At 46.1% G+C, this 18,082-nt stretch overlaps 2 protein-coding genes across 4 annotated transcripts in view; one reads left to right on the top strand and one right to left on the bottom strand.

Annotated features, from left to right (window-relative positions):
• Nucleotides 1–2,079: 2,079 nt before the first annotated feature.
• The window catches only part of LOC115253863 (uncharacterized), an 86,670-nt gene continuing 70,667 nt past the window's right edge, over nucleotides 2,080–18,082 (bottom strand). Inside the window, exons 11-12 of the mRNA XM_062847655.1 lie at nucleotides 13,820–14,057; nucleotides 2,080–2,373 (exon numbers count right to left, since the gene is read on the bottom strand). Of these exons, the coding sequence (XP_062703639.1) occupies nucleotides 2,313–2,373; nucleotides 13,820–14,057 (299 nt within the window). The 3' untranslated portion in view covers nucleotides 2,080–2,312. The remainder of the gene's footprint in view (nucleotides 2,374–13,819; nucleotides 14,058–18,082) is intronic.
• LOC115265651 (uncharacterized) lies at nucleotides 2,472–6,456 on the top strand. Of its 3 annotated transcripts, XM_062849969.1 has the most exons (3): nucleotides 2,472–3,085; nucleotides 3,149–3,260; nucleotides 3,321–6,456. In XM_062849969.1, exon 3 carries the CDS (start codon nucleotides 4,282–4,284, stop codon nucleotides 6,454–6,456), a length of 2,175 nt encoding a protein of 724 aa, XP_062705953.1. In that variant the 5' UTR covers nucleotides 2,472–3,085; nucleotides 3,149–3,260; nucleotides 3,321–4,281. The 3 variants fall into 3 exon arrangements, with proteins under 3 accessions (XP_062705953.1, XP_062705951.1, XP_062705952.1); XM_062849967.1 differs by having other exon boundaries at nucleotides 2,472–3,520; nucleotides 3,581–6,456; XM_062849968.1 differs by having other exon boundaries at nucleotides 2,472–3,090; nucleotides 3,149–6,456.

Genomic DNA, 18,082 nt, shown 5'->3' on the forward strand with positions numbered 1-18,082 from the left:
GTACTGGCCAAAATTATAGGCAGTGATGGTGATACGATGTTTAGGTTGATAAATCTCCCTTTGAAATAGCTTTATTCAAATGCAATAATTTTGGTATTATTGTTTATTGATTACAAAATAGAATTGCATTGTTTCTAACATGAGGTGAAACTTAACGAAAGAGAACGAATTTAAATCTTGAATTTAGTCGAAAATTGTCTGGCCAAGATTATAAGCATTTAAGACCTTCTTAAGAAAGTATGATGTTCTATCTCAGACGTTAATAATAAAAATCATCAGGATTCTCAAATATTCTGTTTAGCAGAACTGTTAGTACGGTTTAGAATCGAGATCACTAATTTATGAGTTTGATTTTTGGTATTTTTTATAAAATGTCCATGAGGTATATCGAGATTCTTGTGATTTCTAGTTTATAAATTTGAAGTTAACAATAAATGTCCTCCAACCGTGTCTAAATGGTTTTAAATTTTGGTAAGTGGGCAACCGATCCAGAATTGGAACTCCTAGGCATTGTAATGGATTAGTTTTGATTGTGTGGCCTTAAAACTTATTAATTTTGAATTGTGAGATGAAGCGTTGGCTTGTTCGAAATACCTGTAGCAATCATTACGACCAAAGTTCTAATTGAGATATTTCTCGCGAACATTGAAAATGGTTCTGACATACCAAATGGCATTCAGTCTACCTTTCTATGAAACCGGCAGTCCAGCTTTTATTGAAGAATTTTAGTCTTACACACTGTTTGTATCCAGTCCCACTTGTCGTTGTAAGTTATACAGCTACTCAAAAAAGCGGTGTCCAGTTCGATACAACAAACAAATTACCAACGCCTTGAATGGAGCCGAAAATATGTCTATTGGAACAAAATACAATAGTATCATGTTGTTTTGGTTTATTTTATCGCTTTTGAGGAAATTCACTGGAATATGGGGTGTCTGTTAGGTGGAGAGTAGAATAACGCCATATACCACTTACCATCTACACACGATTGCAAAGAGGTGGAGTAGTAATAGTGTGTGGGGATATATTTTCTGCACAAGATATTGATCCCCTGATTTTATATAAGGGTATGCTGAATGCCAAACGATATATCATCACCCTATCTATTGTCTAGGATAAACACTTTGATGAAAACTTTAGTTATAATTGTGATAAATGATACTTCCAGCAAGACAATGATTCATATAACAAGTTGAAATATCAATTCTTTGGTTTCAAAGCCATGAATTTCCTGTCCCAGCTTAATCGCCAACTAGCCTAGATAACAACCGTATTGAGAACACATGAAGAATATTGATCATCAGTTGTAAAATTATCAATCTAAAAATTGCCAGGTACTCGTTGGAGCTTTCATAGGTATTTGATCAAAATACACCAAACGCCAATGGCCTAAACTAGTGATCCTGATTCTAAACCGTGTCAAAAGAACATTGAAAGCTCGAGGGAGTAATATAACCTCAATTTTAAGTAGTTACAGAAATAAGATATCACACTGTCTTTAGCAGGTTCACATAATGCCTATAATTTTGGCCAGGTAGTTTTTGACCAATTTCAATATTTTGATTTTATTTCCTTCATTGATAATCGTTCGAAGTAAGAAACGTTGTATTGTTATTACGTAGTCAATAAACAGTAATACAAAAATTATTGCATTTGAATAAAGCTATCTCAAAGGGAGATTCATCAACCTAAACATCGTATCATCACCACTGCCTATAATTTTGGCCAGTACTGTATAACGAATGCCGAAAAACATCCTTGCAAAAACAATGTGGATGCAGGAAATCTGGATGGTGTAAAACGATGTGGAGCACAGAGGGTAAGGAGGCCGGATCAGGTCGAGAGTGATTTGGCGACTGTCGGACGTGTTCTCTATAAAAAAGTGACATTGTTTGTAATTGTTAATCAATTTATTATTTATTTCGCATCCTCAGTCATATCTTTAATTCTTGGAATTATCTCCTGTCATTCATTCTACTTCACTAATAACTTAATTGGACGATTAGATGGCTCATAACATAATTTTGCATTAAGATCTTTTTATTCTTTTTTGAACAATTTATTACGTATTTTCAACTACAACTAGAAGTTGACGATTTCTTATCATATTGAACGATTTTTCGATGCATAGTTTCTAACGTCAACCAACCAAGCGAAACGCTTCATTGTCGTCGGAAGATAATCTGGTAATCTGTTTCGATGATTAACTCCTCATAGCTTTCGGGTTGCTCAACACCAGAGCATAAAATCAGATCCGGCTGATTAGCGGCCCGCTACGGTGTGGAAATTCGCTCCTGAACCGCTTAGTCTTTTCAGTAGCCCATGGCAAACGGTGGTTTCTTATTGGTTGGCACGAAATAGACCCCTTCGGCTCTGATGAACGATAGAAACGAGAAACAAAGGGTTAGGAGATTGGCATTCTGTCTGAGAAGTCCATCTCAGTTGGAGCGTACAAATTGAATTTAGAGAAATTGTAACGTTTAAGTCTATTTAGTACGCTATAGCATCAGAGCTCTTATGAGAAATACAACATTATATGTAATTCTAAATATAAGAACAGAAACAAGATATAATTTCGCTCCGTGCAGTTGGTTCGAAAACCAACCGTCAGTTTAAACGCACCGAAAACGCAAAGTCCACAAATGCGTCTGTCATCGGTTCGGCATGCACACACATGCAAAAGCGCAGTCGCGGGAAGTACAGACCGGACAGACAGAGCAAATCGATTCGATCATTCATCGTCAGCATCCCGATCGGCACGCAGGCCGAAAGCAAGTGTCCGCGAGTGAATTGATCTGGTGAAAACCGCGTGGCCGTAAAATACATAATTTCGGTCTGGGCAAGTGGAAAAGTGTCCTCTCTTGCACCACCTCCGGGGATTCGCTTCGCTGGGCAGGAAAGAACCCAGATTCAACAAGTGCGCGAGTGTTACCCGAGTAACGGGGGCGGCGGAAAAGAGCATTCTCCGAACGAAGCCGGATCTCAGACCGCGCGCCGGCAGTACGGAAAAGGTCAGAACACGGAACGCTCACCCGGTGGACGGAAAAATAGCCGACGAATGCAAATAAAATTCGCCGACTGTAAGGTAAGGTACGATGACGTAATGTGGACGAGACGAAAGGTAACCTAACCTATAAACTCCCACCAGCTGGCTGCGGAAGTGTCAGAAGGACCAAACGACGCTGGAAGATTGATCCGTTGTGAACCGATCACTAGGCACAGAGCAACGGAGGGGGCGCGACGAAGAGCGACGGCATCAGGTAACTTCGATGAACGACTCCTGCTGGACGCAGATTCCTAACCCTAAATTGAATTTGCAGATCGCGGGACCTCTACGGAAAGCTGCGATAATCCGGAACAGCTGGAGGTACAGCTGTGACTCCTTCCGAAAGATCAGGAAGCGAACGACGACTGGTAGAAGTTCGTCGGACCGCGAAGGAACCAACATCCATTTGGTGCAGCCGAAGGCACGGATGCGATTGCTGGCGAAGACCCGAGCCAGAGGAAGAACCCCAACTGGGTAGGTCAGCGGTAGAGAGGTTATGTCAAACCGGGACTAATGAGATGCGTACTTTCCTAGGGTTCTTTTCCGGGACTGATCGCCACGTCGAGGTCGAGGGAACAGAGGACAGCGCGTCGAACATCCGGACTCACGCACTCCTGGCACACGGTAGTCCGCGACGACCGCTCGCATTCGGGGGCGCCGAAACAAGCTCGAAACCACCAGCTCGGAAAGGAGGACCACTGCTGCGCGCTGCGGGAAAGTTACGTCGATACGGGAGGTGCTTCGACGACGATCGTAGCACGATGGAGGGCTACCTCAAGTGCATGATCGCTGCTGGACGTCCGTAGAGCAAGGTGCTCGGTACCGTGAGTACCCGAATCTAATAGGATTAAGACAAATCAACATGTTAGCGCTTAAGGAGATGATGGACAGATCTGTCGCTAGGAGTTAGGGGTCGAAACACGACCGAGTGTAGAGACATGATAGGCATGATGCTTGAATAGACGTTTATCAGAACTTTTGTTGTTGATTGATTTTGGTTGGAGCCTCTAGCCCTCAGTGTTTGTGTTGAAACCCTTTTCGTTATTGGTAGTTCTGCTCTACTAGGCCGGGAAATTTGCAACACTGGCGCCCAACTGAAAATCCACACATTAAAAACTACCGTTTAGCGATTTTTTTGTTTGGTTTGATGAAATTTGGTTTTGCGCAATTTCGATTATCTGGCCTACGATTATCGAAACAATTTTAGCCCTTTACGCATACAATTCGAAAGTGTAATGGATTATACACAATTGACTGACGAAGAGGTGACCTACGAGCTGGCTTTACGCCACGTAGTCAACCTAGGACCAACGACCCACAGAGGGAAGGTCCTTCGTCTCAAGGCACTCATGCAAGAGGAGTCCTTGAGAGACAGTAAGCCCACCAGCTCGGAACATGTCATGAGTTCCCAGTCCAATCTAGAACAATGTGAATCGCAAGTTCACCAGCTGCATATTAGCGCCGAAGCTGCCATTCGGACGGCTAACAGCGCAGCCTTAAGTCAAATCCGGACTCGTCTGTACCATTACCGCGATCGCTTGCAGTTGATTCAACCTCCAACCGAACTGCGGGAAACTCATGCAATGTTATCGGTGCACGTAAACGTTTTACTAGATAAGGTGAACGGAACAAGTGTAGTGAATGGTGTACCGCGAAGTGAGAGTGTCGTGAGTCAAGCAACTTCGACTGGAGCCATAAGGAGGAACAACAGCGGAGATGAAGGAGCAGTCGGAGGAGAAACCACGATGCCAGTGGAAAGCACTTCGAGACAAGACACTACACCACCACCAGCAGTGCAGCCACCGCTCGTGACGTCATTCTCGGGTGGACAAGGCAGAGGATTGTTGTTCTCGAGTTCGTTCCAAACGCGAGACAGCGAAGAAGCAGAACAAGCAGATACGAGGCACCGAAACACCTCACCTCCCCCTCCCTACCTGCCGCGAGATCGGGAAACATGGAACCCGTCGACCAGGGAACAAGAATCGCGGGAAAACCGCGAATTGCAAGCAAGAATCAGGGAGATGCAGGAGAGAGAACAACACATGCGTGAGGAGTACTACAGAATGCGAGACGACCTGGAGCGGTTGATCCGCCGAGAGCGACCAGCACCGGAACGAGCGGACGATCGCCGAATACAGAAGGCCGTTCACAACTGGCCTTTCAAATTTCGCGGCGAGAAGGACACGACATCACTCAACGTGTTCCTAGATCGCGTGGAGACATTCGCGAGATCGGAAGGCATGAGCGATGCTACACTCCTGAGTTCGATCAAGCATCTACTCCAAGAGGACGCAATCGACTGGTACTCACGAGCAACGTCGCAAAACTTGTTGCGGACTTGGGACCAGTTCAAGCGAGAGATTCGAAGAGAATTCCTGCCCAGCGGCTACTCCCAAATTCTCCGTCTGGAAGCTAGCTTCCGATTCCAAGGAAGGGAGGAATCCTTCGCGAAATTCTATCGCGACATTTCAGCGCTCTTCCGCTTCGTCGATCCACCAATTCCAGATGACGAAAAGTTCTTCCTGGTGAAGAAGAACATGAACGAGAACTACGCAGCTATCGTCACAGCAGCGAGACCTCGTTCACTGGAAGAAATGGTGGAAGTCTGCACCGGATACGACGAGACGAGAATGCTTCTGAACAGGCAACGTAGGATTCCGATTCCGCACAGCGCGCTTCTGGAACCGAACTTCGCCACGCCAGTGATAACCAGCAGACCACCACCGGTTCAGCATCACCAACAGCCACAGCGGTTCAACAGAGTTCACGCCGTGGAGGTAGAAGAAAGCGCTTACGAGCACGAAGCGTTGGAGGAGGGACCAGAAGACAATTGGCAGCATACCATCGACGAACTGGTTGAGCAAGTCAACGCGCTGAAGATGAACCTGGAGCGGAGATCTGCGAGGCCAAACTTTGCCGCACGCGACGAGAAGCAGTCAAGATCGACGGACAGGTACAACCGTACAGAAGCTGATGTTCTGAGAGCAGCGCGACAGTACACAAGAGAAGCGCAAACTCCGGCACAGCAGCAGCGGCCCCAAGCCACATCGGTTCCGACTCGGCAACCACAACAGCAGCAAGAACAGCCGCAAAGAGCACAGGGCTGGCAAGCGCGACAGGGGATTCAAAGCTCGGATCCGAGCGACAGTAACCGAAGATACCAACGTCTGCTGCCAGAACCAGGTAGACAACGGGAAGATCGACAAGTAGAACAGCAAGAAGCTCACAACGACCAACGCCCAGCCATGCTCTGCTGGAACTGCGACGAGGAGGGCCACAGATTCATGGACTGTCCGAAACCACAAGCCATTCTCTTCTGCTACCGGTGCGGACGGAAGGGCTACTCATTGCGCAGTTGCTTCACGTGTCGCACGGACGCGTTAAACTACCCAGCGGAGAACCAGCAGTAGAGGGGAGCAGCTCTCCGCAAAATCTCGGAGACCCCTCCGATATCCCGGAATTTCAAAACCTCAACTCAATCATTATCAACCCCGGAAGTGACAATCGACCGCACGCCGTCATATCAGTGCTGGGAAAGGAGTTGACAGCTTTGCTGGACAGTGGAGCGAACTGCTCTCTGCTAGGAGGAAGAAGAGTCGAACTGGCAGAGGAATGCGGATTGCAGAAAGGAACCGTCAGCGGCGGAATAAAGACGGCAGACGGCACGAGACACAACATCGCAAATTTCGTCTATTTACCGATCGTGTACAACAACCGCAACGAAGTTCTTCCAGTGCTGTTGGTGCCTTCGATTCCAGACTGCATCATCCTGGGAATGAATTTCTGGGACAAATTCGGTGTAAAAGCGGTGTGTTGCACACTAGAAGCGAAGCAGGAAGACCAGATCAGCGAAGACCAGGAGATGAAGCAGCTCAGCCCCGAACAACAACGGCGCCTAGAGCAGGCGATCCAGAAGTTTCCGAAAGCGGTAGAGGGAAGACTAGGACGCACGAAGCTGTACGAGCATCGAATCGATGTGGGGAATGCACCGCCCCGTAAACAACGGCATTACCCTATGTCGCCGTATGTTCTACAGGAGGTCAACAAAGAGATCGACCGGATGATAGCGCTGGACGTCATTGAGGAGGCGCAGTTCTCACCATGGAACAATCCGCTGGTCGCCGTCAAGAAGAAAACTGGGCAGTATCGCGTCTGTCTGGACGCGCGTCACCTCAACTCCATCATGGTGAACGAGGGCTATCCGATACCCCAGATTGCAGCGATCACCAACAACCTCCGAAGCAGCAAATACATTTCTTCGATCGATCTCAAGGATGCCTTCTGGCAGCTATCACTTCATCCAGGTTCGAGACAACTGACAGCCTTCACCGTTCCATCCAGAGGCCACTTCCAATTCAAGGTGGTGCCTTTCGGGCTGTGTACGGCAAGTCAAGCCCTAGCGAGACTTATGACCCACCTATTCGCCGATCTAGAACCGCTGGTATTCCATTACCTAGACGACATCATCATCTGTTCCGAGACATTCGAAGAGCATATCGCTCTGCTCGAAGAAGTAGCCCGCCGGCTACGCCAAGCGAATCTCACGATTTCATCGGAGAAGTCCAAGTTCTGCCGGAAAAGCATGAAGTACCTAGGCTACGTGATCGACGAGCAAGGTTGGCGAGTAGACGACGAGAAGATCCAAGCGATCGTACAATTCCCGACTCCAACAACGCGCAAAGAAGTGCAGCGGTTTCTCGGTGTTTGCAACTGGTACCGACGCTTCATCGCCGGTTTCTCGCAGCTAGCAGCTCCGCTAACAAACTTGACGTCAGGAAAGACCAAGTTCCGTTGGAATCCGATAGCTGAAGAAGCGTTCCTAAAGCTGAAAGCAGCTCTGGTTTCGGCACCGGTACTGGCGATGCCGGACTACAGCAAACCGTTCGCCATAGCGTGCGATGCCAGCGACACAGCAATCGGAGCAGTGCTAACGCAGGAGATCAACGGCGAGGAACATCCCATCAGCTACTTCTCGCAGAAGTTGTCAGCGTCGGAGAGAAAGTACTCGGTCACGGAGCGGGAGTGCCTCGCAGTGATCCGAGCGATCGAGAAGTTTAGAGGCTACGTAGAAGGAATCCGGTTCATTGTCCACTGTGACCATGCAGCACTCAGCTACCTGAAGTCGATGAAGAACCCGACGGCTTTGATGAGCCGGTGGCTGTTGCGTCTGAACGCGTTTGATTTCGAGATCCGGTACAGGAAGGGTTCCATCAACGTTGTTCCAGATGCTCTCTCGAGGACGGTGGCAGAAGCAGTCTTCACGGTAGACCAAGTCCTGGATCCGTGGTACAGGAAGCTGGTGGACAGAGTAAAGAGCGAAGGAGATAAGTTCCCGGACTTCCGCATAGCAAACGACACGCTATTCAAGAACTGCCGTTGCAAGGACGAAGTGGGAGCAGTTTACCACAAGTGGAAGCAAGTCGTTCCGAAAGAAGAGAGGTTCCAGCTAATCCGAAGATTCCACGACGAACCGGCAGCAGCGCATCTTGGTTTCTGCAAGACCTGGCACAAGCTACAAGCCCACTACTACTGGCCACAGATGCAACAGGAGATTCACGTTTACGTTATGAACTGTGCGACCTGCAAAGCGTGCAAGGCACCGGGGAAAAGAATGATGCCGCAAATGGGAAACCCGAAGCCGGCGAAGACCCCTTGGGAGATGATTTCGGTGGACTTTGTCGGTCCGCTCACACGTTCCAAACGAGGAAACACGGTTTTGTTTGTAGTAGTAGACTGGATCAGCAAGTATGTGATCGTCAAGCCGATGCGTACAGCGGATTCGCAGAAGATGGTGGAGTTCCTGGAAGAAGAAGTTTGTCTGAAGTTCTCTCGGCCGCGGCTGATACTGTCCGATAACGGGAAACAGTTCGAATCGATGGTCTTCAAATCCTGGCTGGCAAAGCACAAAATCGGCCACATGAAGACAGCGTTCTACTGTCCGCAGGTCAATAACGCCGAACGCGTCAACCGCGTCGTAGTAACCTGCATCCGGGCATTGTTGGACGGCGATCATCGAGAGTGGGACGAAAAGCTACCGGCGATCACGGCGGCGATAAACGCTGCTCGGCACGAGGCGACGGGCGTCAGTCCACACGAAGCCAACTTCGGACGGAACCTGTTGTTGCACACGGATCTGTACACGCAGCAGGAACTCAACACGCCCGAAGACCCGAAGGTAGCGCAGGACCTGCGACTTTCTGCGATTCGTCGAATCCAAAAGCTTATCATCGAGCGGATTAAGAACAGCCACCAGCGGGCGAAGCAGCGATACAACCTTCGCACAAGATCAGTAGCGTTCAAAGTCGGAGACCTGGTTTGGCGGCGATCGTTCGTACTCTCTTCGAAGGTGGACCAAATCAACAGCAAGCTCGAGCCGAAATTCGTTCCGGCAGTTGTCAAGGAGATTATCGGGACGAACCTGTACGTGTTAGAAGATGTTCTGAGCGGCAAGAAGGGAAGATACCACGCGAAGGACATCAAGGCGGACTAAACGAACGTGTGCAAGCTATGCAAACAGGCGGTGCCTGTCAACGAAGAAGCGAACGCTGAAGAAAACACCACAATTGGGCATCATTACAGCGGACAGGAGGGCAGAGAAGTTCCAACCGGATTCTGCACTTCCGTTACACCGATTTGACGACTACATCTACTGGAATCTTCGTTCCCAGCAGCGAGATTCCGGGCTGTTCAAGCTATGTACACAGGCGATGCCTGTCAACCACGAAGCAGTCAAGCTAGCAGAAACACCAATCACTGGGAGAGTTGATCACGAGAGTTGAAGGTGAGAAGCCGTCGCAACACTGCTCCACCACAGCAACACCGATTGTGAGTCGACAGTAAGGATTTCCGTACATCCGTACGAGGTTCCACTATGTTAAAGCTATGTCCGCAGGCAATGCCTGTCAACCATGAGTACCACGCTCCAAAAACACGTAACAAACGGGAAAATGGTAAAAAGTCAGGTGTGATGAGCAATAACTTCTTTACGACTACCTCTCCACCTCGACAAATCAGCCAGCTTTGTTGTAGACCACGATCTTCGCCAGGATCAATGAACGATTTGAGATTACATCACCCGATCCGTCAGAAGGCTGAACAGTAGCAAGTGGAGGATTAACATGCGGTACCCAAACACTTCCATCGCGCCAGGAGGTGTACCGTGAGCCGTTCGCCAAGCGGGAGAAATGGCACCCTGTGATTCTGGAAACGGGACGCAGGTTCCTCGTCAAGGCACCAGATGTATTCTCTGATAGGAGGAGTGGAGACCCGGAGATCGACGACCAAACATCGGTTCGGCGTGGTGTCGAAGCTTACGGCCACTATCAGGCGCAGGGAGACAGCAACTGGAGAGCTTTGAGAGAGCAGGAGTAGCCTACAGCGGGCGCGGGAAATTGGAACCCTGAGAACAACCGTGAGTAAGGAGGCTCCAAATACCAGGACGAAGACACGCCAAACACCAGGACGAATCGACAGCCTACTGAAGGCGAGGGAGACTGGGACCCTGAAAACAGTAGTGAGTAGGGAGGCTCCAGATACCAGTACTGAGAACACAGCAGTCATCAGCCTACAGCGGGCGAGGGAGATTGGGACCCTGAAAACAGCAGTGAGTAGGGAGGCTCCAAATACCACTACTAGGAACGCAGCAAATCATCACCTACACCGAACGATCAACACGCGGTACCAAAACACTTCCATCGCGCCAGGAGGTGTACCGTAAGCCGTTCGCCAAGCGAGAGAAATGGCACCCTGTGATTCCGGAAACGGGACGCAGGCACCTCTGCAGTGCACCAGATGTATTCTCTGATAGGAGGAGTGGAGACCCGGAGTTCGACGACCAAACATCGGTTCGACGCGGAGTTGAAGCTTACGGCCACTATCAGGCGCAGTGAGACAGCAGCTGGAGAGCATTGGGAGAGCAGGAAGACAAGCAGGCAGCCTACAAAGGGCGCGGGAGATTGGGACCCTGAAAACAGCAGTGAGTAGGGAGGCTCCAAATACCACCACGAAGAGCGCAGCATACAGCCTACAGCGGGCGAGGGAGATTGGGACCCTGAAAACAGTAGTGAGTAGGGAGGCTCCAAATACCAGAACGAACATACGCAGCAACCAACAGCCTACAGCGGGCGAGGGAGACTGGGACCCTGAAAACCATCGTTGAGTAGGGAGGCTCCAGATACCAAACGAACAGAACATTGAATGAAGCGCAACAACATCCGAGGAACTCTCACACCGAAACACCAAGTGGTCATGCCGTTAGCCGATCGAGACAAATCGAGCCCATCATCAAGAATTCGACCACCCTCACTACACAGAGCTATGAGTGGCACCACTACGAAGGAACAAAATACGATCTCGGCAATCCAAGCACGTCCACGACTGGATGGTGCACACGAACCCTCAAGTTTTTCCAGTCAATTCGAATGCGTGGCCAAGGGTTAAAGATCTGGGGGTCGTCATGAAATCTTCATCCCAAAAGTAACGCGACCAGGGGCGCGGTAAAACCCTATTTCTCGGGCTCATGACGATTTAGATTAGTAAATGTTTCTTTTCTCAGAAAATACGCACAAACCAATACAAACCAATTTTGTCCATAGATATAGTCGATACACAAAGTTTCTTAATGCTTAGTGTACAGTTATGCCTATTTAGCAGATACCATAGGCTAGAATCCGATTTGAAAGTTTTGCCGTAGGATTCGTGGAAGTTGGACATGGACTTTGGTCAGAGACGATTAGAGAGGTCGAAGATTTTGCCAGGCGTAGCTGGCGTGAAGTTTAGTCTAGCATTTAGATTATGCAGTTTGGAGGATAGAGAAGATTTGGCAAGCGACCAAGGCTTGCGTATGAGTTTGGTTTTAGTTGAGGAAACGATGTAACTTGAGGTCTGCTCAAGAGTTAGGTTGACCGACTTGTCTCTGACCATCATCCTAGGAGGATGAGTAATGATTTTGTGAATTTTTCATAAATCGTTTGATCACCGATTTATGAAAAATTCTTCCGCTACGGTAGAGTTGTGTAACGTTTAAGTCTATTTAGTACGCTATAGCATCAGAGCTCTTATGAGAAATACAACATTATATGTAATTCTAAATATAAGAACAGAAACAAGATATAATTTCGCTCCGTGCAGTTGGTTCGAAAACCAACCGTCAGTTTAAACGCACCGAAAACGCAAAGTCCACAAATGCGTCTGTCATCGGTTCGGCATGCACACACATGCAAAAGCGCAGTCGCGGGAAGTACAGACCGGACAGACAGAGCAAATCGATTCGATCATTCATCGTCAGCATCCCGATCGGCACGCAGGCCGAAAGCAAGTGTCCGCGAGTGAATTGATCTGGTGAAAACCGCGTGGCCGTAAAATACATAATTTCGGTCTGGGCAAGTGGAAAAGTGTCCTCTCTTGCACCACCTCCGGGGATTCGCTTCGCTGGGCAGGAAAGAACCCAGATTCAACAAGTGCGCGAGTGTTACCCGAGTAACGGGGGCGGCGGAAAAGAGCATTCTCCGAACGAAGCCGGATCTCAGACCGCGCGCCGGCAGTACGGAAAAGGTCAGAACACGGAACGCTCACCCGGTGGACGGAAAAATAGCCGACGAATGCAAATAAAATTCGCCGACTGTAAGGTAAGGTACGATGACGTAATGTGGACGAGACGAAAGGTAACCTAACCTATAAACTCCCACCAGCTGGCTGCGGAAGTGTCAGAAGGACCAAACGACGCTGGAAGATTGATCCGTTGTGAACCGATCACTAGGCACAGAGCAACGGAGGGGGCGCGACGAAGAGCGACGGCATCAGGTAACTTCGATGAACGACTCCTGCTGGACGCAGATTCCTAACCCTAAATTGAATTTGCAGATCGCGGGACCTCTACGGAAAGCTGCGATAATCCGGAACAGCTGGAGGTACAGCTGTGACTCCTTCCGAAAGATCAGGAAGCGAACGACGACTGGTAGAAGTTCGTCGGACCGCGAAGGAACCAACATCCATTTGGTGCAGCCGAAGGCACGGATGCGATTGCTGGCGAAGACCCGAGCCAGAGGAAGAACCCCAACTGGGTAGGTCAGCGGTAGAGAGGTTATGTCAAACCGGGACTAATGAGATGCGTACTTTCCTAGGGTTCTTTTCCGGGACTGATCGCCACGTCGAGGTCGAGGGAACAGAGGACAGCGCGTCGAACATCCGGACTCACGCACTCCTGGCACACGGTAGTCCGCGACGACCGCTCGCATTCGGGGGCGCCGAAACAAGCTCGAAACCACCAGCTCGGAAAGGAGGACCACTGCTGCGCGCTGCGGGAAAGTTACGTCGATACGGGAGGTGCTTCGACGACGATCGTAGCACGATGGAGGGCTACCTCAAGTGCATGATCGCTGCTGGACGTCCGTAGAGCAAGGTGCTCGGTACCGTGAGTACCCGAATCTAATAGGATTAAGACAAATCAACATGTTAGCGCTTAAGGAGATGATGGACAGATCTGTCGCTAGGAGTTAGGGGTCGAAACACGACCGAGTGTAGAGACATGATAGGCATGATGCTTGAATAGACGTTTATCAGAACTTTTGTTGTTGATTGATTTTGGTTGGAGCCTCTAGCCCTCAGTGTTTGTGTTGAAACCCTTTTCGTTATTGGTAGTTCTGCTCTACTAGGCCGGGAAATTTGCAACAAAATTTGGCTACAATCATAGAAAATGTAATCGTACTCAGAGTTAGAAAGCCAATTGAATTGATCACAAACCGTTCAATGAGATCGAGGAAAAATTCTACTCACGTATGCGAACAGTGCTCGCCCATCAATATTCGATCGTTATCGATCACACTGTTGTCGTCCAGTTCCTGGCTCCGGCTGTCGTCGAACAGCGCAAACTGCTTCTGCTCAGCTTTGTACCGACAGAAACCAAAAAAGTAGGAAAAGTAGCTGGTGCACTTGGTTGCCCAGAAGCCCGGCTTGCTGGAGATCGACTCGGCGAAGAAGGCAGGGGCCATCATATGGCTGCACAGCGGTTGATCTGCATTCGATGGAGTCCGCCGCGACGCGGTATGTGATGGGTTCGATCGCATGGATAAGAAGTACAACATCAGCAGCAGCAGTTGGGGGTGGTGGCGGGGTCCGGGAAAGCAAAAGAAGCATAAAAGAAGCATGGTTGGTTGGTGGCAAATAACGATCAAGGCTTCGGGCATCATTATTCTTACGATCGACTGATCATAATCATATTGCATGCCAGGCAGTGCCTTTGATCTTAATTGGTGTGCTAGAACAAAACGGTGTGGTTTGATTAGATTGTCGTCATGGTTCTTGATCCCAGTTGGCAAGGTCGATTTGGGTAATTCATTTCCATGAACGTCGCAGCAAGACCGTTTTCACACAATTTCGATTGGCTGAAATTATGACGGGTATGCTAGACATAATGTTGTAAACCCGGCTCATTCGATTGAGACAGTAGAACAATTCGTTTGTCAGGGGTCATGAACAAATTGTGTGAAAGGGGATATTGCATTTTTATATCTTTTTATATTTTCAGTTGTATTTTCTCAGGAGACAATATAACATAGTCCATTTAAGGACCCGATTTTATGAATGAAAATTTGACAGGAGGTGGCATCCTCATATGTGAATATCAATATCAACACTGTTGTCGTTTTGTGAAACGGCTCATTCTATAAAATATAAACTTCGTACTGTGTTTCTCTCATGCATTTCCATAGAGAAATCCCCCGAAAATTGTATTTGTATATAAAACCTTCGTTTCCAGTGGTAGGTGAGCTCTGGTCATGTTAGGAACCTTCCCCGGCCACAAAAACTCCCACTTTCAAATTTTCACTCCGATCGATTCATTAGTTATAGTAGTAGTCTTCTATTATAATCCGAAAGATTAAACAAATTCAAACAAAGACAAGAATTAACCTTTGTATTACTCAGCCTGTCACAAACCTTATCTTGGCTTGCTAACCTAACGGCCATTCGCCCTTATTTGAATGAACAATCAATCTCTAGGAACGCTCAAGATTGGATACGTACAGCTCATGATACAGAACAGTGTATAGATGTAACAACCTGTAAAACAATCTACAACTTTTCCATAAGTCAGCAGAACATAATTCCTCGAATAACCCTAAAATTCCCAAACAAACCATGGGATAAACTGTCTAAACCAAAAGTTTTTGAGCTCTGATGTCCAACATTTCATTTTTTTTTTTCGGTGATAAACGATATATTATTCCGTCAAAGGAAAAGCTTTGCGACAAAAGAATACAAGGTAATTCAGACAAAACTTGTAACAGCTGTGAAAGAATAGACACCATTGAGCATAGATTTAAAACTTGTGGCTCTAGTGAAACTATTTGGAAGTGGATCACAAGGAACATTAAAGAAAAACTAAAAATTTCAGTCAACGATCCAACAGACATGTTAGGAATTCCCCGAGCAAAGGCGGATAACAAAATGATATCACTTTGATAATAAACTGTGTTATCGGTGTTATCATTTTGTTATTTGTGTTATCATCTTTTTCAATTGATGATAACCAGATGATAACAAATTTAGTTATCGATAATTTTGGTCTATCGCGATAACATAAAAATACTAAATGATAACAAAATATGTTATCTGTTTCCAAACGCACATTTCAAAGCTTTCCTAAAACTGAGAGTCTGATGAACCTCGAATATAAAAATAGATTCCGCTTTCCACCTACAATGCGACTGCAGTACGAAAGCGTAGCCTTTTATTACTATCACTCTCAATGAGCCCCGTTGGTATAGGGGCTATCGGCTGCGACCGACAATCACTCGATCAGAGTTCGAGACCCGCCTGGGCGCAATAGTTGAAAACATTGGTTGTAAATTATAAGAAACTTTTTTCAATAGGTGACGGTAAAGTAGATTTTTACTATTTTGGTCGATAAAATAGCTCTAAATGATAACTAATTGATAACAAAACCAGTTATCAGTCAGATGTATTTTTTTATGTTGATAACTAAATGAAATGTTGAACAAAATATTGTATAACACAATTAGTTATCAACTTGAACTCAATGATAACTTAACTTCTTATCATTTTGGTATTCGAGAAGTAAATATGAGTTATCATTTTTGTTATGTTGGCTCTTAATTCAACCTAAATGATAGCAAACTCAATTATCAAACGAATGATAACCAGGTAACAAAACTTGTTATCATTTTGTTATCCGCCTTTGCTCGGGAAGGGTAATTGGAACCAATCAATTTCAAAGCAAAGTAGCCTTATGGTTAGCAACCTTAGGTATAGCATACAACTTGAAAAACTCGAAAAGTAGTCTGGAGAAATTTATTGATACAGTTCGTGAAAAACGATGGGAAAACCGGAAATTGTACGAAAATAGCTTTAAGCGATGGATAAATGTGTTGTAAGAATTGTAACGTTTTTATACATAGAAAGTCCAAATAAACAAAAAAAAAAAGGCAACTGAACGTCAGGAACTGATGCTTCCGGTATTTTTAATATTTGTACCTGGTCGAAGATGATTCATATGGGACTGGATTAGTAAAAAAAATCAATAACTATTCGGCTCAACATACTGCCATTCATATTTAGCCTCCGGTCGAGCTTCAGGGAATATTATTGATAAAATTTCCTCATGATCAAGAAAAAAAATATAAAATACCGAAAATCACCTCGCTATGAATTTCAAAAGTATTTCTATTTGTAGACATTGCTGACAAAATTCATTGGCAGAATTTGAAAAGACTATCCTTAGGGATTTTTTGAACCTTTTCTGATAAGATTCGAATTTTCACAGAAACCACAGAGGCAAATAGGCATTAATAAAACACTGTTTCATTTTTTTTGACACCTAAGTCTTGAGATACCCAAGATGATTAGTAATAAGGATATTACTTTGCTTCCGTGATTTCTCCAAGAATAATAAAAAATGATCGTGATGTCTCCTAAGCGTAAATGGAAAACCGTCGGAGATTTATCTCTGAGTTTATACATAGTTTTCCACAGTAATTGCTTTAGGAGTTTCATCAGAAAATTAAAAGGGTTAATAATAAAAAAAAATCAGTCTTGTTGACAATAGCTTTTTCACAGGCTGCATCCCGACTCCATCCACAAACTTTAAGAATGATATCTACGGTATCCATGGGAACTTTTAGAGAGATTACAAAAAATAACTTTAGTGAAGTGTCTAAAAAATTCGTTATGCTTTTTAACACGAAAAATATTCATCATTTGTGAGCGACTCTATACCTTTGCATGGGCTATACTGGAGTCTCTTCGAACCTTATTTAAAAATTTACAGAAAAAATGTGCCTAAATTAGGTCAGTACTTTAAGTGAGGGACTGCTGTTAGTTCAGGAGATCAGGTCTTGCTCCTGGGGTTTGGAATGGAGCTGTGAAGGTTTCCAAGAGTTTCAGGGAAACATCAAATCAAGCGGTTCTTAAGGGTAAGGTCCTAGAGAAGCCCAGTGTGGTCTCCTGAAATGCCTTTAATTCCTGTCCTCGTCTGCCCCTGAAATTAAATGCCCTTAAACTCAACTAAATCTCTTAAAACGTCCTGAAACCGCCTTGCAAAACCCCGGAGTTTCATGAAATGCTTCTGGGACCGCACGAAACCCAATAAAACGCCTTTCAAACCCCTTCAGGTATTAAAATCTCCCTATGCTCCCTTGAAACTTCCATGACATCTTGAAATCGTCCTGTGGGGTCATGCTATGTACAAAGGGAAGTATTATGAAAAATGAATGTACCTCAAAATTTATTCGCTAGAACCATATTTTTGGACCTCTAGATTTAGAAAATGTGTGGTTCAAAATAATTCATCTTGGGTTTTTCTCCATACATTTTTATATGGGACGAAATTGACCTTAAAATGACTTTTTTCGATATTTGCATGGAAAAATAGGAAAAAAAAAAATCAAAATATTAAAAAACCAAAGATGAAATATTCAAAACCGCACAGATTCTGAAACTAGAGGTCCAAAGCTACGATCCTAGCGTATAACATTTGAGGTACATTCGATTTTCATAATATTTTCCTTTGGACATAGTGTG

Source organism: Aedes albopictus, chromosome 2 (assembly GCF_035046485.1).
Source record: "Aedes albopictus strain Foshan chromosome 2, AalbF5, whole genome shotgun sequence".
In the NCBI taxonomy this organism is placed as follows: domain Eukaryota; kingdom Metazoa; phylum Arthropoda; class Insecta; order Diptera; family Culicidae; genus Aedes; species Aedes albopictus.

Bases quoted from the DNA above. Each gene is read 5' to 3' on its own strand.
- LOC115265651 (XM_062849967.1), top strand. From the start codon at position 4,282: ATGGATTATACACAATTGACTGACGAAGAGGTGACCTACGAGCTGGCT.